Source organism: Gobius niger (genome assembly GCF_951799975.1).
Source record: "Gobius niger genome assembly, chromosome: 12".
NCBI classification, from domain to species: Eukaryota; Metazoa; Chordata; class Actinopteri; order Gobiiformes; family Gobiidae; genus Gobius; species Gobius niger.
This window is the reverse complement of record NC_136863.1, coordinates 19,058,910-19,081,893: the sequence shown is the minus strand read 5'-3', so window position 1 is coordinate 19,081,893 and position 22,984 is coordinate 19,058,910. Positions and strand designations below refer to the sequence as shown.

General features: G+C 41.0%; 1 protein-coding gene across 1 annotated transcript in view; it reads right to left on the bottom strand.

Annotated features, from left to right (window-relative positions):
- Window positions 1-7,456: 7,456 nt before the first annotated feature.
- The window catches only part of syt9b (synaptotagmin IXb), a 29,104-nt gene continuing 13,576 nt past the window's right edge, over window positions 7,457-22,984 (bottom strand). Inside the window, exons 2-8 of the mRNA XM_079567369.1 lie at window positions 21,387-21,562; window positions 21,089-21,306; window positions 19,367-19,907; window positions 11,933-12,053; window positions 11,204-11,375; window positions 10,855-10,984; window positions 7,457-8,707 (exon numbers count right to left, since the gene is read on the bottom strand). Coding sequence (XP_079423495.1) covers window positions 8,630-8,707; window positions 10,855-10,984; window positions 11,204-11,375; window positions 11,933-12,053; window positions 19,367-19,907; window positions 21,089-21,306; window positions 21,387-21,562 — 1,436 coding nt within the window. The 3' untranslated portion in view covers window positions 7,457-8,629. The remainder of the gene's footprint in view (window positions 8,708-10,854; window positions 10,985-11,203; window positions 11,376-11,932; window positions 12,054-19,366; window positions 19,908-21,088; window positions 21,307-21,386; window positions 21,563-22,984) is intronic.

Below are 22,984 nucleotides of genomic sequence, written 5' to 3'. Positions count from 1 at the left end.
CGCCTCTGTTTACTTGATTGAACCTTCACTATGAAGTCATTGTTTCAAAAGTCAGGGTGATACTTGTGAATGAGTCGACTTGTGTTACATAACTGCAGGAGATTTGGTAAGATGAGCTCATCCCAGTAATGGAAAGCTAAAACAGGAAAATTCAGCTCTGTCATGAGGATCACTATCTGACACAAAATCTTTAAAAGATAAATCTAAAAGGAATGCCGGATAAGGAAATAATCATTTTACCTGGTCGTTTTTTATGCTGAGGGGCCAATTGGTACACGTGAGACTAGAGTTTAGATTATGTCGATTCCATAGCGAGATAGAAACTACTGCACCGACAATAACCTCCCACTAGATGGACACAGAGTGATGCAGTATTTACTGTGATGTGTTAGAGCTACTGTTTTCATTAGTAATAGGCCTATTCTGTGTCATTTTACTGATTTATTCAGACTTTATGACTGATGATGAGTGCAGCTGAAAATGTAATTGTTTTGAACTCATCATATATTGAATGTTGTTTTTTGGTACAGTTGTATGAGGCCATTTCTCATTTACTCCTCTCTAAATTATTCCATCAGGTTGTGTCCCACCCTGCCTGTGCGCTTATAGAGATACTGCACCCCCTGCTGGGGAATATAAAGCAGTTCAAATGTGCCTGGTGAAGGAAATTTGAGCACAGCAATGATCAGAAGCAGTCTGGTGGTGGAGATCGATGTGTCTTCTTTAAACCATGAAGGACAGCCTGTTGGTGCCTCACTACTGTAACCCAGGAGTCTATTTCTGCTCTTTTGAGAGAGCCTGGGACAAGATTCCTTAAACAACATAAAAAAAAACATACCAGCTGCACTTGGACTGTTCATGTTACGTAAGATTCAATGCTCATTTTAAGATTATTTTACTTTCAGTCCTGAGCTCACCAAATAAAAAAGGTTGGAGACCCCTGTAGCAGTATAAAACATGCTAAGTGCACAGTATCTGACTGTCCCTCTTGTGTGAAGTGCTCACTCTGCCCTTTCCCTTAGACCCCTGTAGAGCCGGGGTTAATGCGCTTGCTGCACGATAAGCTGCTGTACATTATTGCAGTGGAGGAGACTGTGTGAAGGACAGAACCCAGTGAGCTGTCCCTCCAAGTGGACGAGGGCATCATCAGTATGCACCCAATGTCCACTTTTCACATGTGTCTTCGATAACTTACAAGTGTCACACCGTCCATTCGACGATTGTTGGGAATTACAAAAAGGTAATTGATATAATCACATGATTAGGAAAGTTCACAGGATATACACATGAATTTAACATATTCTGTTTGTTACAAGTTTGTGACATTTCAATTGAATTGATTCACCAAGAACTACAACAGTGGTTCAGATGTCAAATATTTACTGGAGGGTAAATGCTCTCCCTCTGCTGCTGGCTCTGTGGTCGAGCATTCACCTCTGGTGCAATCACTGCTCCCTCCCTCCCCCCTGGCCATGCTGTCATTGTGCCCTTGAGCATGACACTTCATTTACTTTGACTCCTTTGTTTATGTGAGAGTGTGCTTTTGTGCTATGATGCCATGCAAATGTGCATAATGCAACAGAAACTAGTAGCCTATTGCTAAGTGCAAACCCCAAGAAAGACTTTTTTTTTGGTGACGATAATAAAATCTATAGCATGGCACAGTGTCAATCTTCATTGTTTCTCATCATTTCCTTTGATGACTTAGCCATCACATATACTGTGTGTGGATCATTGCTATTCACTGTTGGATTCTTCAAAGTACTGTTGACCAACAAATCTGAAATCTGAGCTTCTATTATAATAATTTTGTCTGTGGAGCTTATAGTATTCCTGATGATGTTTAGGTAAATTGCTAACAACAAATCCATGTCTGGCTAGACTGTTTCCACCGCACACAATTATAAACTTCTGCTTAAGTGCTTTGTGTAGTCCAAAATCCTTTGCTCTTTTCTCCCTCCTGAACAGGTTCAGAGGCCTTCACCACTGGCACTGAATACATGAAGATTCTGAAAGTAAAGCTAGAACTCCCTGAGGAAGACTTCTTCATGTCCCTCTTTTATGGCCAGGTTACTTCCCAGCATGCACCCTGTCTGTCATCCTGTCCCCCTGGGCTTAGATTTTACTGGTTCAGTCTGCCAAAAGTGGTGGGTGCTTGAAAGAGGCCAGTCTATGTAGATTCACTCGCTGTGATTTGCTGAGAGATTTATTATTCATGATCTCATCTACATAAGTCTGTCCATGTTTGATTTCTAAAAATACAGCGTGGCCCCTAGAGGCCAATGTGAGAGTTCATTTCATACAACAGATACTTTATTCATGTAGCTAGTGGGTGAAGTTCGCCCTGCAAAGGCTCCACTGCTGTGCATTCAAACTGTGCTCTTGTAATTAAATATCATTTGAGAAATATGGAACTTGGTTAACATGGTTTAAGGTAATTTCATGGAACCAGGAGACATACCTAATTCAGTCATATTTACATGTATTTATCCTTATTCTTGAACCAAGGATTGTTGTGTGGAGGCAAAGTGGGTTGTAGTAGTTGAGATTGTAGTATCGGAAAAGTATTTCTGTCATCACAAAACAGAGATTTGCACCATTTGTAGCACTAATGATGCTACACAATCTTTAGTTACCCACCAGCAATTCTGTCAATGAAGAGCAAAGTTGAAGGATAAACGTTAGTCATTGAATAATACTGAACATCACTTAAGCCGATTGACTTCTGTCTTCACATAAATCCTACTGTCCCACCTGAATTATGTTGACTGTCGGTGTGTTCATTACTGCCTCATTACCGCATGTTCTTCAATGCAAGATCATAAACAAGTCCTTTACTTTTGGCCCGGCAGGAAGAACAGAATACTCTCATCCATCAGCAGTGCAACCATTAGCATGAACCCGAGCAATTACTGAACATGAGTGTGTGAGAGTGCGGCTGCTCGGGCTAAGTGACCTTGTTTGCTTTGGTCTAAGTGCCTCTCACTGGTGGGATGATCTCAGCACCACCCCGCCCCAGCGCTACTCATCGTCTTCTGTCCTGCGTTGCACAGAATCCAGGGCATGGCCACAGCGAAGAGAAACATCTTTCACTTAAATTCTTCGCACAAACCACAACATCAAAGACTGGGTATCATTTGTTAACCATTTTCAGTGTGACCTTATAGGCTCCCAAAGCTTGAGCTGGAATCTTACGTTTAGGTGCTGGCACGTTTAGGTGCTGGCACCATCTTACGTTTAGGTCATGGCAATCATCAACAAAAAAAACAGTAATTCTGGTAAATGCATAAGTGACCTGAAAATAAATATACCTTCATTTGGTACCATTCAATACAAGTGCTTTAACAGTACTTGGTTTACAGTAACAGTACATTAAAACGGATTCACCATCGAATCAACACATTACAAGAAGGTCCACAATCCAGGATTCCAAATCTTGCAGAAACACAATCACAACCTCTTTAGCGCAGTGTGAAAACATGAATATCTATTATTGAATCAAATAGAATTGTTCAAAGGGATACACGAGCAAAGAAGAGTTTGTAAATGAATGACAGAAAAGTAGGCCCTATAGGTTTTCAGTGAGCTTGCAAAGTGGATATTGCATAACCGGTGAATAGAGTTATTATCTGGAGGTGGATGTTGAGCTTCAAGGGAAACCATTCCCATCATCTGAAGACGTTTGGGTTCATAGAGGTAGCGCGCCAGTGTTAAGCCCTTGTTAAACGTCGGGCTGAAACATCTTGGCCTGTCTGTTGATGCATAGTGATGTGTTATAACCGTAATCGGAGGATAGGCAGCCAACGGCAGCTCTGTGTGGGCGTGTATTTAAATGAAGTCGTATCCAAACACCTACATGTCTGCATAACGAGTATCAAGCACAATGTTAACCAGCAACACTTGTGATGAAATGTTTTTATGAACGCTGCCGGCAGGGCACTCACAACAAGGTGACCTCTGAACTTTAAAGTATAAATACAAAGCAACATTTAAAAGTGCATATGTAGAGACAAAGCCCCACGTTAAAGCTTGTTCTATTGTGGAGTTTGTAATATTTGTTTCTTGGACATGAAGATGAAACTGCTGCCTGTGGCAGAGCTGTGTTATGTCTCCCCAGCCAGCGAGAACCTAATGTTTCATAAGTTTGTTGCCTTTAGCTGCCCACAATAATGGAACATTATTGTGCTTCGCCCATGCTTGTGCAAATTGCTCTGAGATCCCCACAGTGATAAATTAGGTGGACAAACTGGCCCACACACCCTAAATGTTCTCAGCCCTTGCATTTTCAAACTTGAGCTCAGTCTGGCTCTCAATTCATGTGAAAATATTTAGGGGGGGAAATTGAAGATTGAGGAACTTATTTTTAAGTATTGCAGCACAGAAAAAAGTGGTAGCAAAGATGGGGCTACTATCAGTGTTTTTGAGTCACAGTACTTTTTTTTTAGACATATTTCAACCTCTGACACACCTCAGGAAAAGGCAGGAACTTTTCTTTGACCCGTGAATCCAAATAAACAAAATCCACTGTCAGCTGCCACTTCTGTTCCCACTGTTGCCCTCTGCTAACAGTGCAGAAACTTCTCTTACATTGTCAGATTCTTTGACTGTGTCATTGTTTACATTCCGTATGGGATCACAAGACAGGAATACTCGTCTAAATGATTGATGACTGTAGAGGAACCCAAAACCCACCTATAGTCTTTTACAATAGCAGCCCTTTTGGAGAATCAAGAACTGACCAAACATGGTTTCTCCAGCCACAAAGCACTGGTTTATAACTTTATCTTTGAACTTGTGGACTGGTTTTTAAAATAGATTATACACATACAAACATCTTCTTGACAATATGACCACAAAGCAAGGTTTCTTTCTTAGTTCTCCCTCAAAAGGCTGATGGCATGTTATATGCAGTAATTGACATGTACAGTACTCCCACACTGTGGAGGTCTGTGTCCTTTTGCACAGCGAGCTGATAAGAATGAGGAGAAGGCCAGGCTCAGTGCTCGGCGGGACACTGGACTCATTAGGGCCACACAGACTATCACAGCACTTCAAACATTTTTGTTCGCTTATGCCTTTTTTTTCTTTTCTTTTTTCTCATCTCATCTCATCCAACTGCACCGGCAAATTATTATTATTTGTTCTTGTGAGCCAGTAAATTTCTGTAATTCTTGTAGAAATAGTCCGTTGTATATAAGTGAAAATGAAAATTCTTTACTAACAAAACCTCTAGTTCAGTGGTTCTCAACCTTTTGGAGCCGCGACCCCTTTATAACAGGTAAAGGGGTTCGTGACCCCCGCTCGGGTCACACTGTCACAATAGAAACATTAGCCTACATAATTCTTAAAAAACAAAGAAAAAAACAAATGGCTAAAATGAAATTCATCAAACTACGAACAAATAATGGCACTCTGGTAAAATACCACATGCTACAATAAAATATTAGATTATATGTTAATGAAAATATGGCTATTTTATCTAAATGATCTGGCGACCCCCCAAATTTGTCGTGACCCCCGTTTTTTGGTGGGCATGATCCATTGCCAATTCTGCTATCTTAAATAAAACCTTTGGAACCCCTTTACAATAAGTCGTATTTACAAAGAATTCACATCGGAAGTTAATCATGAACTTAGAAAGAAACTAATTACTGTATGTTTTGTCATTAGCAGCTCTAAATTAATAGAGCTTACAACACTTGCAGCTTAAAAACCTTTTGCCGATACTTATCATGAAATAGTTTCCCCCCATTTTCGGAGGTCATTTGTAATTACTTTACCGTTTGAAATTGCTGACACTGTGCTTTTGTTTTCTTCTCCTCAGATTGTGGCGAATATGGCAGGCACACATGTCATCCATAAATGTATGTTATGTTCCCCTTTCCTGTCAGTCTCTATGTTGTCAAAGTACATGAGTGACAGCTTGACTTCAGGTTGTCAAAATTCTTCCTGTGGCTTTCACTCCGAGAGGTCCCAGAGGTGCCAAAACCTTCCCCACAAACATGACGCCACTCTCGCTATGTAAAGAAATATTTATTAATAACATCTGAGAGATAATGTACACAGCTCTAGCTCCATGTTACATCTCGTGTTAAACAACAGGATTAGTATCTCACAACTAAAGCGTTAAAAATGACCCACGAAAATAAAGCATGCATCATAATTACGAATGCACAGATTTGCTCATTGTGTCTGTTACAACATAAACAATAGCAGCTCGAAAAACACTGGTTTAGTTAAACAACTGCACGCTGTGGTCCCAAGTAAAGTGTCAGTGTGTAAGAACAGTTAAGTTAGGGCACGGTGTACAGAGAGAGATAGAAAACTACAAACGCACCTAAAAGTAATGCAACATGTTCTCTTTCACAGGTAATGTACTCAAAAAATATAATATAAAGCTAGTGTTAAAAACGGTTTAGTGGTATTCCTAATATGTGCGGACTTCAAGTGGCTGTATGGAGTCAAATATTGAAATTGATAAACCATAATTATTTACAAAATTTGTTTCCCAATTGGAAGACTTCCTAAACGCACTGCAAAAAGTAATCAACTAGATAAGTTTGAATGTCTCAGTTTGAGCATAATAATCCAAATTTGAGTTGTTTTGACGAGTAAAGATTTAGTTGAGCATTTGACCTAGATTATTTCACTTTTTGTCTTTATTTCAAGGAAATTTCCTTGCCAACGCCGGGGTTAAGAAAATTGCTCATGTCCCGTTGCCAGTATTACTTTCTTATTTCAAGCTAGATCACCTTTAGAACTAGTCGGAAATGTCCTCAAAATAGCAAAGTAAACTTGGTCTGATCAGGAAAAAACTCTAAATGAGTGAAAACAAGCTCAAGATACAGTCATTTTGAGCCAATGCTTAATTTTTACTTTTGGTAGTGTGTTTTCTCTGATACAGGGGATTAGAGCCATACTGTGTAACATTTTACTCAATCAATAAAAAATGAATATAAACATTAATTCCATTATGACATTATAGGTGTTAAATGGGGAAAAAGATTTTGTCTTTACTGGGCGCTTGCTCACCTGTCACCTCTCTCCAGACCTAACCAGTAGTTGCTTTAATCACGACCATTACCTAATTTTTTTAGGTTTAAGTGTCTTTTGTCTTTTTCTTCCAGATGCCGTATATAACCTGCTGCAAAAAATAGCATTGTCGGTGTCCTTCTGATCATTTGGAGCGTGTTTGGCAGTTTTTAGACATGGCAACCTTGAATGTTCTGCAGATGTGTCTTTAAAGAAGAACTAAGTAACTTGTTTACCTTAATAAATACTTTTCGTAGTCCCTCTGGGGTAACACAAGTGTTACTGGGATGATTCGGGGGTCTTTCCTCTCCCCCTGGTGTATCTGGCCAGAAAATCACCCTCACAACTTCCCTACAATACACACTAATAGAATCATGAAGAACAGGCTAATGGGCAACGCTGTGGGCTAGCGTCACTTTAGCAGTGTTTACAGCCAAGTTTATCTCCAAAATTATCTCCATTGTGTAATTGGGTTGTGGCACAATGTACAATATCCCTCTCTCCCTTTGTCTTTTCTGTCAGCGTAGTATTTACTCTCACAGATAATTAATGAGAAAAAAACACCTGCAGTGACATTTGTGGCCTCTAGGGGCATGAGTAACTTAGTTCTGCTTTAACATCGGATTTTAATATTATGTTGGTCTGTGGCTGTGGTTAGCTTTACACCATCTAATAACATTCACGTAGTTTTGAGTAATCCTCCAGCAAAGCTGTTAAATGTAGCTGTTTCTTCTTCTATGGTGTCAGCACCTCATCCTGTACTTTCTGGATACAATTGTAAAAAACCCAAACTGTCCTCCACATTTTTAAGGCCCATGATCCAACATTGAATCGGTTCTGATCCGTTCTGCTAAAGCTGTAAACTACACTGTAGACCGAAACTGAAAATGTTTTTTAATGGTTATTCCGACAGCTGCCAGCAGGAGGAGCTCCAAGCTGAGGAAATAATGTTTTAAAGCCTATTTTCAACCCCATATGCATTATATATCCGCTTTAATTTCCTGTCACCTGCACCGTACTTTCAATTCAGTGTAAACTTACAAACAGCCCCCTTGAAGGATGGAATGTTACAGTTTTACATTATTAACGAGAAACAGATTGTTCAATGGCAAAATGTAGCAAACATCTCAAATTTAACAAATGTGTACAGGAAATGTTAAGTTGAGTCACAAAATATATCTTAAATTAGAGCACAAAAACAAAATTAGCATAGATTATCAGATCAGAACTGTGTTTTCATCCAACACTCTTGGTCGGATCTGGATCTACATGCATTTAGTAAAATACTGTTTGTTCTGTTAGTGCCTGGTTCAGTCTTTGTTCTCTGCCCCGCATCCACAGTCGGGCCTTCATTTTACGGATAAGGTGTTGGTCCACAAGACTCCGAGTCCTAAAACTTGTTAATGCAACACTAACACATTCTACTTTATTTGGAATGTAGTTGAGCGCTTTTTTTGGTTGTGAAAATTTATGAGGAAGTAAATAATGGGGATTAGCCTTTTAGTATCAGTCACATAGGCCACATACAGACAGAGAAGTGTACAATGGCTAATGCCGGTAACAAAGTACCAGTGCGGTACGGTGTGTTGAGACGAAGTTATGGAGATGGCGGTGTCTTGAGGGAATTGGTGGATCCTCCTTGGCTTCCCTTCTCTGTGGCTGCTTGTCCTACCCACTGCACAACACAAACAAAGAAAATGTTTAAATAAATAGAAATGTTTGCAGGACCATTGAAACAGATGGTTCAATTGGTTATGATTTATTAGTCTTTGAGCAACATTTTTTTACTCAACCTTTCTCTCCCGAAAGAACCACCATTTCGCAAGTGTATGTTCTTCACCTGACATGAGAAAGGTGAGTGTGAAGCTTCTAAAAGGTAGGCCAATTTTGTCTTGTACGTGTGTTACCATGGCAGCGTGTAGTTTTCTGTGCCCTCCTGTCAGCAGAGCACCTGTGTGAAAAATGAAACCAGGTGAACCCTGTATTTTGTGAGAGTGGCCACTGCAGTGAGCTCTCTCCTGTTTTTCAGTGTCCCGCTCTGTGACAAAGTGGAGACAAGTGAGCTGTGTGCTTTCTACATTTCCCTTTCTTCCGCTCAATAGCATCTCCACTGGCTTGAGACGGCTCCAGGGAATCCCACTGCCTGCGCTGTGTGTATCTGTGTATCCGTGTCTTCAATTGGCTGAATTATTAATGCTGTTGGACTGTGGTTGAAGGGTCACTGCAGTTTACACTAAACGCTGCTGAAGCCTGAGGTGGAGAAGTTTCTAATTCACACAGGCAATGTTTTGGGTGTCAAGTGTAAGTGACTTTTAGCAACATTTTTAAACTGCTGTTGTCATTGTAGCTAATGTCTGATGGCTAAATCCAAACCTTATTGGACTGCCTTTAAATAGATCTAGGTTTCTCAATCATTATTAAGAAAACATAATATAAGATAAGACAAACTTTATTAACCCCAGAGGGGAATATAGTCTTGGGCTACAGTGCCACTCGTCTGTGCACACAAAATATACTTGTGCTTGTACTTGACAGAATGTTCACACTGAAACAAAAAGTGCCCCCTCTGCAGTGTCTCCATTACATTTGTTAAAAACAGACTTGCAGCCGTAACACTAAGCCCAAGTCGCTGAGCCACGCCCTGAAATTGTGGAACAAACTCAGCACAGACTTAAAGCAATGTCCAAACATAAAGCAATTTAAAAACAGGCACAAGCAAATTATCATTTACAAAATACAATAAAAAAGGTGTTTAGCTGCCAATGATATCTACTAATGTTTTTAGATGAGCAATGATATTGTTTAGAGAAATGGACGAGGACTAAAGGACTGACTGTAAGCTGTTAACATACTTTGTACCGTAAGGAAGGACTGACATTTACTGTTGTTACTGGACAAATGGTTGTGATGTATAATAGATACAAAGAGACCGAGCCATCATGTTAAATACTGAAGAATGTTAAATTATGACAAAGTATGGACATGGGGTAGGATCAAATACATTTAACTTCTTCCTACTCCATTTCCATCATGTATTATTTTAATTTAATTGTATTTTCTTTTCTATAGATATGTTTTTTTAAAAGAGTTATGATTGTGTACATAACATGTTTCGAAAAAAAGAGATTCAAATTAAAAATGGTCATTATAATTCCGTTGGCCTGATTGCAGATAGAAATGTCTTCAAGGTACAAGTTAATTAAAGCGTCAGTCCCATTCCTGGGGTCAGGCCCCTTCTACTAATGAGACATACCGAGACCTCCTGCCGTGAACATAACGATGTCTGTGTGACGGCTCCTGCACTAATGCATGCACAGCAGCACATTTCAAATCACTAAATATAAGTATTAGAATAAGATATTTGAATGCTGTAAAAAAAAAACAAAGGCACCATCACGTGTTACATGCACAATCTGTTTTTGAGATTTTTTCCCACGACCCCATCCAGCTGAACAGCAATAAAATGTGTTTCGACAAGTCATGAATTTACATGAATGGACTAACAGCAGCTGTTCAAATATGCACAGATATAATGAGAGTGAGTTGGCTCCGAAATAGACACTTTGCAGTTGCTCCCCGTCCCTTTAATTTTATTCTAGTGCAGATGTAAACAAAGGTGCACAGTACGTTTTAAAAATGAATTGAAAATAGCAACTATGACAATATTTCAGTAGCTGTTAGGTTAGGTTGATTTATCTGTACCCATAGGTAAACATTGAAACACCTTATACAAGATAAACATCACACACATGTTTGAATATGAATCTGCATTTCCTCATTTTCTGTTGGAACAAACAGTAAACAAATCCCCGGCTCACTCACCTCGATGAGCGGGTGCCAGTGTGCAACAGGCTTGCGTGGATATGAGAGCATTTCGTTCCAGTGGTCCCGGCCTAGACTTTCCGCCTCACTGCCCACTCTGCACACTCCGATCACCTCGTTATGACCCACCCTGCAGGACAAAACAGGTATTACGACACAAGTTAAAATCAAGAGAAGATAAAGATCAATAGTTTTGATACGGGGGGATGGGGTGGTGTTGCTCGTAGTGAGGATCAAAGAGGGGCCTCATATGCTCATTAATTGCCAATCGGTTGTGGGGCACTGTCATCCATCCCATATTTTTACTTATTTTTCCTCCCCAAAGTGTGTACGTGAAAGCATGGCTTACCGGTCATAGTCCATGACAGCTATGAGCAGGCTGATCTGATCTATGTTCTCGGGTGGCACGTCGAACACAATGGCTTCGTTGTAGATGGGGTTCAGGGTGTTGCGTTTGGTGGAAGTTTTCCTTTTCTTCAGACGCCTGCCCTCACACATCAGGGACACCTTCACATACGGATCTGCGCCAAACATCACGAAATAAGAAAAATAATGTATGCAAACATACTCAGAGCGATGCATGGTCGGTCAAACATGCTTATACAAGGAAGAAGAAATCAAAAAGAGCAACTACGACACAACGAAGACTGAGACTCCATATTCTGCCATATCAATGGGCGATGCATTTCAGGATTTTTGACATAGGACCTCATTTCCTAATTATCCAGAGTGTTGTTGATTTCTGGAGAATTGGTTGTAAGCTACATAGCGGCGAACTGATCTGCTAGGTTACAGTAGTTTGTTTACCTGTGCCCAGCTCTATTACACATGGAATTCACAAAGGAGCTTTCTACAAATCAGATATGCAGGCCCACCTTAATGTACCCATAGACCCCGGGGGTTTAAACAGAATTGTAGGCTGCATGAATTTAGAAAATATATATATATCTCCGGAAATCAACAACACTATGGATAACTAGGAAATGAGGCCTTATGTCAAAAATCCTGAAATATCGCTTTAACTCTGTGTATTAGAGGTGATTGGTGTGACCACTCCTGAAGGCCGTTGTGTACCCACCCGAAGCTCCAGTGATGTCCATGGCTTTGAGATTCCTGGCTTTGATGATGGTGATGGTGAGCCTGCCAGCCGTTGGTAGATAGCACAGTGAGAACATCAGCTCTCCCAGGTCCACATTGTCCTGAAAATTACACAGTGGGGTCAATTCACAAGCAGCGAAAATGAGCATAGCACTTGTTGTATCAGGCAGTTGGTGCAACAGATGGCAAGTCGTTTAAGGTCAGCCACTGTGCTAAAAGCAACGCTGCAACAGAGTACACCCACCTTATCATGGCTCACGGCCACGCAAATCATGAATCATTCTCATTTATTATTATATTATGTGTTTTTTGGATCAGGCACTAAGTATCTCATACATAATCTGCCAAGTGGCATGCAGTTTGAATACATTGACACAATCCGGTCTTCAAGCCATCCAGATTTAGTTCCACTCAAACATAGCCTACAGCAATGGTTCTCAACCGGTGGGTCGGGATCCAGAAGAGGGTCATGTAACGCTTTTCAGTGGGTCTCGGGGCCTTTACAAAGATACACTGTTGATAGATTTAGAACACCCATATATCAAGGCTTGAATCAAGAGGAGTTTGTGAAGAAAGCTGTATGCTGATATACTACACTACAAGAAGACTAAATTGTAACAAAAAATATGTAAAGATTTTATTGTAAGCTCAGATTAATTATTCATTTATCTAGGTCACTCTAAATTCCTCTTCACTTTCCTCAGAGAGGCCACTGTAGAGAAAAACCCTCTGTATATATCTATATAATATATAGATGTCTGTATATCTAATATATGGGAAAGAAGGAGACTAAAACTTCATAAATGCTGTAACGTCACAAGACTATAAGACAAAGGCCTCAGTCACCGTCCTTGTAATGAGCTGTTGCATCCAGTCGTGTCACAACTTGGTCATGACACTGGATTCAGCCTGGGCACACTTCACACTGTGTAAAGCAGCCCAAGCGCGAACTTGTGGAGTCTATTTCTGTTTACCCAACACACATTCATCCACGCACCAAGCCTTTCCCTAATTAACACATGAAAATAACGTGTGAGCCCAGGGGAGAGAGCTGTATATCCTGCAAAAAAAAAAAAAAAAATCATATATTTCAAATGGTTTACGTCACACTCTTGCAAAAATAATGCCATCGAGGTGAGATTTAACTGAGAAAGATTTCCATGTACTTTCAACCAAGAATTCACAGATGAGACGACTGATGGAGCAACATTCACATTTGTAAAACCTCTTGATACACTGCATCAAGAGCACATGCATTGCATTCACCATCCGACCAGAGATCAGATTGCCCGCTGACATTTTTTTTGTGACATGTTCTAAAAGGCAAGGTTGCAGAATAAAAGAATCTGATGGCTAAATTTATCGAATTTAAAACAGCCAATGCCACCACAGCCATCTCCACAAAAGTGAGAGGTTACGTGGGGAGCACCGGCTGTAGTAATTACTCATCTTAGCCCTGATTAAGACAAACATGGCGCACAGCAGGAGATTGGCTCTGCAGGAGGTGACAAGTGAGGGTCCTCTCCACAACACTGCAATTCACCTCAACGGTATGGGTCTTCAGTTTTAAAACTTTCACGAGCCGTATTTCAATCATTTCTCGGCCGTTTCCTTCTCTTTCTGTTTATCTGGGCTGTAGATACCGCTCTGCTGCAGACAGACTTTGGATGCAAAGTTCGGGTCTGGATGGGTTGGCGCGACTGTGGGTCCGGATCCAGACCATGGGCCACCATTCTTTGACCTCTGATTTCGGGTAAACAATATCAAAAGCAACAAAGGAAATCCAAGGCACTCATACTTAGCAATGAGGTTGGTTAGACAGTAGTTGTTGAAGTTGATTTGTTGATTTTTTTTTTATTCATTTTGTTGATTTAGGGCAAATTTCCATAGTTGATTAAACACTCAGACATAAACATCTGCGTTATGTGAAATCCTTACCAAAAATGCCTCCTTCGAGTCCTGATCCCTGTTTCTATTCTTCTAATGTACTGTATTTACCAGTGTAATAACGGACAATGACAGAAGTTGTTTGTAATATAGAAGCTCTGAGCAAACAGAAGTCTCGCCTGACTCGCAAGAGCCTCGCCGGCCACTCCCTTGTCTTAAGTTCTAACACACATTGTATTACAAAATGCCGTGTGTAGACAAACCCTCAGGCTCTCTCTGATAATATGATCCACTTCCATCACTCAGGCCTGCAGACGATAGAGTGTCGCTCACTACTCTTATGAGCACTCCCATACAGCCTGTGGTCAGCATTATGGTCACTACTCTCAGTCAATGAAATTAGGTCTCTGCTCCGAAGGGCCCCAATACAGCAGACAGAGTGTGGACTGTCCATCTTCTCCAATTATACAAGCAGCGCCGTTTCACCCCCGAGAGCTCACAGGATTTAACAAGAATCCCATCAAGGACTCAAAATAGAATAAGGACTTATGGCTTCTCTCACTACACAAAGCCCTTTTTAAATGAAAAAGTGTTCTTACACATTTGATGTTAATGAGACCAGGGACAATAATGTGATTTAATCTCAAGGAAAACTGTGGCATACATTTTCTTAAGCAGATACTGTATTTTAATGTTGAAAGAAAATAAAGTTTTGTTTGAATGGTTAGAATCTAGAAACTGTAGGACTTTTCACCTTAAGGGAAAAGTTCACAGTTTTTACATACTGAGGTATGTTCTTACCTGTGCTTAGATGAGTTGAAGCGTACCTGTCTGGTCTTTGTGCGTGCCCTCAGTCACGCAAAAAGACCAAAGATGTTTGGCCTATCCCAGTATATTCCTATATCTCCAAATGGGGTGAAGTTAGGAGAGACCACGCTCTTCCACGGGCATGCACACAGACCAGACAGGTACATATCAACTCGTCTAAGCTCTGATAAGAACATATCACAGTATGGAAAAACATTGAACTATACCTTTAAGGAAAACATATGGAAATTGGCTTGAAAAAGCAGAGACAGAAAAACAAAACAGAACAAAGTTGGTAGACTATTTTCAACTATCCATGTTGCACAAAATAGATTAAACCCAATCTAGCATAATTTGACCGTCTACAACAGGAACACAGATCTGCTGCCCTTACAAGTCAGCATCCGAGGCCTGGATTCTGACTTGATGCTGAACTCCCTTTTGACCGACAACTTTCAGTTTGTATAATAACAAGAAAATGGATTCAGGGACATGGGATTTCTACAAGATACAGTATCAAGGGCCTACACTGTTGACACAGACACTCACAAAAGCCTTCGTCATTATATAACATGCATGTCTGGCCCACAACACCTCCTCCTCTCAGAGCACCATACATCTCACTTAGTCAATAAGGGTAAATGGGAGGACAAGTGCATGCTGTAGACTTCTATTTGTCATTGTTGTGAAGCAGGCAGGTTTTTAGTGAATTAAACGAATGTACACACACTTAGACACATGCTGACCCCATAGATCAAGGCCCTAATTACATTCAAGCCAAACTCCAGTCGATAACATGGATCCATGACAAGACCTGCTGGTCAAACATGCATTGAGCTCTATATTTCACTTTCACCTCAAAACCGTGACCTTGAAGCACAAGAGATCACTTTGGTACGATATCATCAAAAAAACTATTAGCGTTTTCTTGATAAGAACCAGGTCTATAGCCTGTTCTTCATATGGATTCATTTACATTTTCTTCGTGGGTGTCCAATATTTAAAATGGTGATTGCCCTAGATTAGATTGTTGTACATTTAGTATCCTTATATTAATATAAGCATCTAAAGCTCTACGCTCTAGATATGGTCCATGTCGCCCAGCCCCAACTGTTTGGACTAAAGGCTCTTGGAATTAAAGCAAACCTCACAGTTCAGACTTAATGCATTGTTATCCTGATAACTGATAAGCAATTATTGCCTTCTTCCTTAAAGGTGCATTATGGAACTTTTTATTTGGGGGAAGAAAACCCAAGTGCGTATTGACCTTTTATTGACCCAGTGGCTGTATGGGTGGTTAGCATGGCGCCTTTGCTTTCCATCACAGTGACTTCTATGACATTCCAGAATCAATTGTTTTACTGGTAGGTTTTCACTGCTGATGAACCCTCTCACCTGAATCCTACAAAACAATTGATCCTGATTGATTGGTCGCATTACAGAGGCCACCATACAGCCATTGGGTAACAAAACTGTCAATTCCGCACAAATATCTTTTTTTTTTCCTGCATAAAAATGTTAAATAAGGCACCTTTAAGTGTAAAGACTCAGGATGAGGCAAACTCAGTATGAAACAGTACAGCAGACCTTCGTTTTGTGTTGAAAAATGCTACATATAATGTCCACATCTGAGCGGCACATATGGCCAGGGATGGACAGAGAGCCATGCCATGATTAATGCACATGCATCCAGGAGACTGGACCAGTGCTTGGTCCCTCACAGTGGTCCCCGGAGACACAGCCTAGTTCTGCAGGGGAGGGACACAGAGAAACAGACTCAGGCATCGCATTTTCACCACTAAAACCAAACTACCACATTGGTTTCTGTAAATATTTGTTGGTTGGTTCGCAGGGTAGCCATTTATAACAATAAAATAGGTCAAAAAATGTATTGAACAAAACAGCATTTGAATCCTGGAATAAAAACAAAAAATACCCAAACGTGATATATCCCCCCCAAAAATATTTTAAAATGCATAGAGGTATGTAGTTAAATACACAGTTCCAAGCATAGCATATCCTTATGTGTAATTGGAGATGTTTAACAGACTAAAGACTAAAATCTGTGCATGTGATTAGAGTTAATTTTTACATTGTCAAAAGCACTCTTTGGTTTCTTCAGTCTGACATCAACAGCACAGTGTCTCCTCTACTAATTAAGTTCAAAGACAAAAAAAAAAGAGATCATTAGCTGGGCAGCGCACGCAAATGTTGACCTGCTTGCGTTTCACTAACGATGTTAGAGAAAACCCAGCGGAATAACACATGCATAAAAACATAAATATATATCTCTGCAGGTCTATAAAAGTAATGTTTAAACACCATCCAAACTCGAGGGGGTGCTGCAGTTAAATAAGGTCGAAGTAAGTGGGTTAGAAGCCCCTCCAGGGCAAACCACTCATGGTCTTTAGATGTCCTGTTTTTGACAGGTCCACGTACTAAATAAACTCTTACTAATCACCATTTTGAACACATATATGGCTCAGAAGTAAAACAATATATATATATATATTTTTTTTTTAAAAACTCTTCCTCACCCTCCACGGGCGGTCTCTTTTTCCTCCAAGCTCGGGTCCCCTACCAGTATCTTTGCTGCTCCTAGAACTGCACTTTTCTGGACCGAGATGTCTGATGTATTTCCTGGGATCTGCTGGAGCCCCTCCTCCAGTTTGGGGGTCACTGCCCCGAGTGCCCCAACGACCACGGGCACCACTGATGCCTTCAGCTCCAGCTCTTCTCTGAGCCCCTGGTATTTCTCTAGTTTCTTGTGTTCCTTTTTCCTGATGTTGAAGTCGCATGGTATTGCTATGTCGACCACAACGGCTTTCCTCTGCTCTTTGTCCACCACCACAATGTCCGGTTGGTTTGCCTTTACCATTCTGTCTGTCTGATAGGATTTATAATAGTTCCAATAGTCCAGTGTCCAGCCTGCTGACAAACTGGTGACGTCTGCTGTATTCACATTGAATGTTCAGTACTGCTCTATCACATGGACTCAATCTCCATGAATAGTTGCTGGAATGAGGCTCCTATTCAAAGCACTCAGACCTGACCTTGGCAGCTCCAGCATATAATGGTCATTGTAGATTTACTTGTTCCTCAAACTGTTCAATAAAGTAATTGGAAAGTGGAAAGAAACTTAAGGTGCAGAGAACACATTGATTTTTTTTGCTTCCAAAGAGTAACTGACTGATTGGAAAACATTGTGACTGAAACATTTAATTACTAGTCACTTTTCATTCTTGCAGTGTGCTCCCTAAAGAAAGACATGCAATAATGACATCCTGGATGTCAATAGTTGGAGGATGATGAAGCAGTGCACAGTGCTGTACATAAATCTCATAGTTCACTATAATTGATTAATAATCTAACTTTTTCTAACCTTTTTTTTTTTTCAATATAGTGAGGACGTTTTCAACATTGTAGAAATAAATGTAATTCTCTAAAATTATTCTGACATGCCTTTAGTACAACCTTACTGAACATTATTTGAACTATTGAAAAAACAAAAGTACAGCGTTGTGTGAAATGAGCAAAGGATCGTAGTCTATGTAGCATCCTCTACACGCCTTGCAATTATTCATGTTCTTAACAATGTAAGACTTTTGATATAGCAAACTCTTTTTGAAACATCAAAGCTTAAAGCAAGATTGATGAGACATTTCGTACATATACCAACCTTTAACTTCAGTTAGAGTTACCGGGTCAGGGCATCAGAGCTTTGCCGTGAAACTTAAAATTGTTTTTGCACTACATTCTGGACAGCACTCTACACCACACAGCCGTGCTGAGGAATTCCCTGGCAGGAGGATATAGCTTTCCAGTGGACTTTTCTAAGCGAAATGACAGTATTTATCTAAGTGAATAATGGATAGACAGTTTGGCTGTATCTCTTTCATCCCCATCCCAGTCTTGTGTCACTGTAGATCTGGGTCACTAGCCCCATGTGTTTGCCACCGCTGTCATTAAACTTTAACCATCGTCTAAGTATATTTCTGTGTCGCTGCTTCCTCAAACCACAAGTGAGACCCAGTTAGAGGAGAATGGGAGACAAGGGGAGTCAGAATATCTCCTCCGCTTGCTGGGACAACATTTACAGGGCTTTTTGGCTTGTTTTGGATTAGACTTAATTACAGACGGGGCTGGTTCTGATAATGCTGTATAACCAACTGCTACTTCCCAGCATTGAAGAGGGCCCTGTTTGTGCAATTAGAGCAAATCCTTCAATTCCACTGGGGCAGCCTGTAAGAAGCAGAGGCCAGGACCTATATCCAGATTATCTAGCTGAAGGGTTGCCTATAGTGCATGTTTTTGAAAGGTGGGGGTAACTGAAGTGCCCCAGAAAACCTATTCAGACACGGGAGAACATGCAAACCCCACACAGAAAGGTCCACACGGTCTGGGAATGAACCTGAGACCCTCTTGCACTCAATCAAGAGAGATAACCACTCGACCACCATGTCACAGTACAACTCAACCGTGAAAGAGATTTAAATAGGCTCCACCCACCCAAAGATCTTAATAATAAGTGGTTGAAAATGCATTGTTGCAATAAACCTGCATGTGTAAACCCAATATAAATAAAGTGTGTGTTCAAATACAAAAGGTTTGTGGAAGCTTTTGTTTCTGTGTATACACATACAGAGCACACTACACACACAAAAAAGAATCCAATATTTACTGAACCTTATATTTTCAAAAAAAGATGGAAAAGACTTACCGAGGTCACATACTGTATGTCTCGGCAAAGTTTTGTCTCCCTTGGGAAATCTTCTAGATCCACAAAGTTGTCAACCACCACTTGTCCAATCACATCATGGCGTGAGAAGCGGTCAAAGTCATAGACACTGAAGTGAAGCTTGCGGCTAGAGAGCTCTGCGTAGGCCACAGGGAAGAGAAAGACCTCATCAAACACTGGGTTGAGGGTCTTGCGGTGCACCTTGGTCTGGTGCTTGTTTTTCCGGTCTGGCAGTAAGTAGATCTTTACATAGGGGTCAGACGTCCCTGAGAAGTCCTTGGCGGGAAGGTCCTGAGCCTTGTGGATCTTCACAATAAGCTGCTCCAGGTCAAAGTCAAACTTCAGGATGAAGAGGAGGCGTCCACAGCTGTTGGTCCGCCGGCCGTCATCACCATCTACAGAGCGCTGTTTGTAGAGTTCCGGTTTGATCCGTCCCAATCCTGACAGCGAGTCCTGACGCTGGAACTGAGCCGGGTTAAAGTCCGGGTTGGACAGGTTCATCTGACGCCGGATAGAGTTGTGACTGCAACACACAGGGAATAGGTTTTGTAAATTAGGAATAATCAAAAACGCTGATTAGGAAAAATTTAATAATGACTGAAAAAAAATTGATTGTCACACACATTTTGTGTGATTTTTGTTGATTTTCAAAACAAGCGACGCGTCATTTTCAAGATCTTGATTTAATTTATGGGCAAACATCTGTTGCAGAAACAGAACATTTGGCCTATATGTACAGCCCTATACAAATGATTTCACTAAAGCAGTGTTTCCCAACTAGCGGTACAGGACATTGTCTTTTACTTACAAATAGCCCTTTTAACCCCTCCTGGAATCACCACCGTAACGTGGTGGAGGGGTTTGAGCACCCGAATGATCCTGGGAGTTCGGTTGTGGGGGGCTTCGTGCCCCTGGTAGGGTCTCCCATGGCAAACAGGTCCTAGGTGATGGGTCAGACAAAGAGTGGTTCAGAAGCTCCTTATGAGAGACCAACAGGCCCGGTTAGAACCATGAGGCCGTCCTCCTGTGGACCCACCACCTGCAGGAGGAGCCATAAGGGGCTGGTGCAATGTGATTTGACGACCAGGCAACAGAAAAGTGGAAGAAAATGGATGGATGGATGGATGGATGGATGGATGGATGGATGGATGGATGGATGGATAGCCCTTTTAGGTGCTTGCTTTTTAAATAAAGAGGCGGGGGTACACGGACTACCACTGTCCAAGGGGTCCGGAAGACAACAACAGCTGGGTAGCACTTCACTAAAGGATACGTTGTGTGTTGTCCTCTGCATTTGACCCATCATTCAATGCTACTGTCTTTCAGGAGCCGTGGACGAACTCAGTTCAGTGCTCATGAGCTCGGTTTGGTTAGGTCTTTCTATCTTATTGCACAAGTTTTTTATTGGTGGGGGAGACCTGATCAACTGAAGATACACAGTCAGTGGTGGTGCTATAACAAAATGTCTCTCAAGGTTGGTTCACCTTAGTCTTGCCTCAGCTATCTGAATGTGTCATAAATAAAAGTGTCCTATTTGCTACATTCATATCCTTCTCATGAGGACATGCACCTACTACCACCAAGGCCTTGATGCCTTATGAATGCCCGATCCCATCAGAAGCTAAGCCGAGTCGGGCCTGGCGAGTAGCTGGATGATACTTCCCTACAACAATATCTAAGATGACAGTGGCACTGATTACTGACCGCACAGAGGAGGTGGGCTCTGTGATCTGTCTCTGCACCCTGTCCCTGGCGATGGTGTGGACCTGGTTCTTCTCCACCTTGTCCTGGGCCTCCAGTTGGATATCGGGCGACGTGTGGCTGATCTTCAGGCCTGTCTCGGGGACAGCTGTGGCCGAAGGGGGCCCTGAGGGGTCCTTCACACACCCATCCTCACTGTACTCCCTCTCCTCCCCATCCACCTGTAATAGCATTATTATCACAGTATTTCACACACACAGCTATGTCTAAATAAAGCAGTATCAGCATCTTGAGCTTATACCTCAGTGAGTACAGGCTGCTGGTCACCCCCCAGGAAGTGCGTCCCCTTGAGGATGTCTGGGAGGAAGCGTCCGCTCAGTGGTACCCAGCATAACTTCCAGGTGACGAAGAGGGAGACACTGAAGAGCGCCAGGCCACAGGAAGTCACCAGAAGAGACAGCAAGCTCACTGAGACATCTAGAGATACACAGAAAAAAAACTATCACTAAGTGTGCACTGGATACAGATGGGGGAAACATGGTTGTGCCCCAAATGTCTCAATCTTTATGAAGTTACAGCTTCAATGCCTGGACTGACTGGCCTTTTTCGTAAACATTGCATGCTCTCTCTTGTTTTGTCCTTATCATCCAAAAATAGAATCTATTAATTCTTCTTGCAGTACACAATAGTTCCTCATTGAAGGAGGATCAGTAATGGCATCAATGTAATAGCGTAAATCTGTACATAACCTGAATTATATCCCCTTTTCCTATGTGAAAAGCTGTTTGCTTAGACACAATAATGGCCCCATTTAACAAATTGGCTGTTAAATAGGCCACTGCCCTGCCAGGCATTGGCATAGCAGCGTCATGTAAAAATTCCCAATTCATAAGTGTGTTATAAAGACACAGTCACAGTTCTTCATTGTCTTAAATATTCTGACAATTTCACTGTGATTTTTCACCACTTTAAGTTCCAACAATTTAAATATTAAAACAACATTAAAAACAAAGCGAAATGAGGAAAATAACAAAACGACAAAGACAGAACTTACACAAACATCTAGTGACATGGAGATTGCACCAACTGATATTGTGATGAGATCAATATATATATCATATATTAAACAGCCCTTTTGGAAAGTCTAAAAGAAAACAGGCATATTCTTTCTTCCCACAATCTCCTTACCTTCTCCAAGTTACTAAGACAGTCAGAGGTCATTTCAGGCCAACTTCCAATTTAGTGGAAAGTCCACATTGCATCTAACTCTACATTGATACCGATGGTCCTGAGTAACCCTGGTCAACCAGCATCACACAATAGGTCATTATACACGACAGGTTTGTCTCAAAAAGCCTGAGTGCATGAAAGGATACTACCAGATGTGTCATCTAAAGGTTAGTCATTAAAGGAGCTTTCAGCTGTCACAGATACTATCTTTTAAGAGCAGACATCTCTGCTTGTTGAAGTAGTAATGGGAGATTATAGCCTATTGTTCTCTCAAATAGAAACTTTTTTTTTCCTGAGCATTTTTCCAGTACGAGATGAAAGTCCATCTTAAATTAAAATTTGCCCAGAAAGTGTATTTAATTTCATAAAAATAAAAAAAATGAAGAGAAGATATCCAAACATTACAGAACAAGAACAAGAAAACAAACTTTTAATACTCATTCTGTACTTACTTAAAAAAAAAAACTGTCTTTGAAAAGTACAGTGTAACTCTCATCATGACACACCTTGACTTAAAATAATACATCACATCAGGCACATGTCATTTGGGGAAGAAACCTGAGAATGGATTCTTTGTGTGAAAGGTTTATTATAGGTAGCATGAATATTCTCACCTATACAACAGCTTTAATTGACACTTCAGAGTGGTCTCGGTTCAGAGATGTCAGA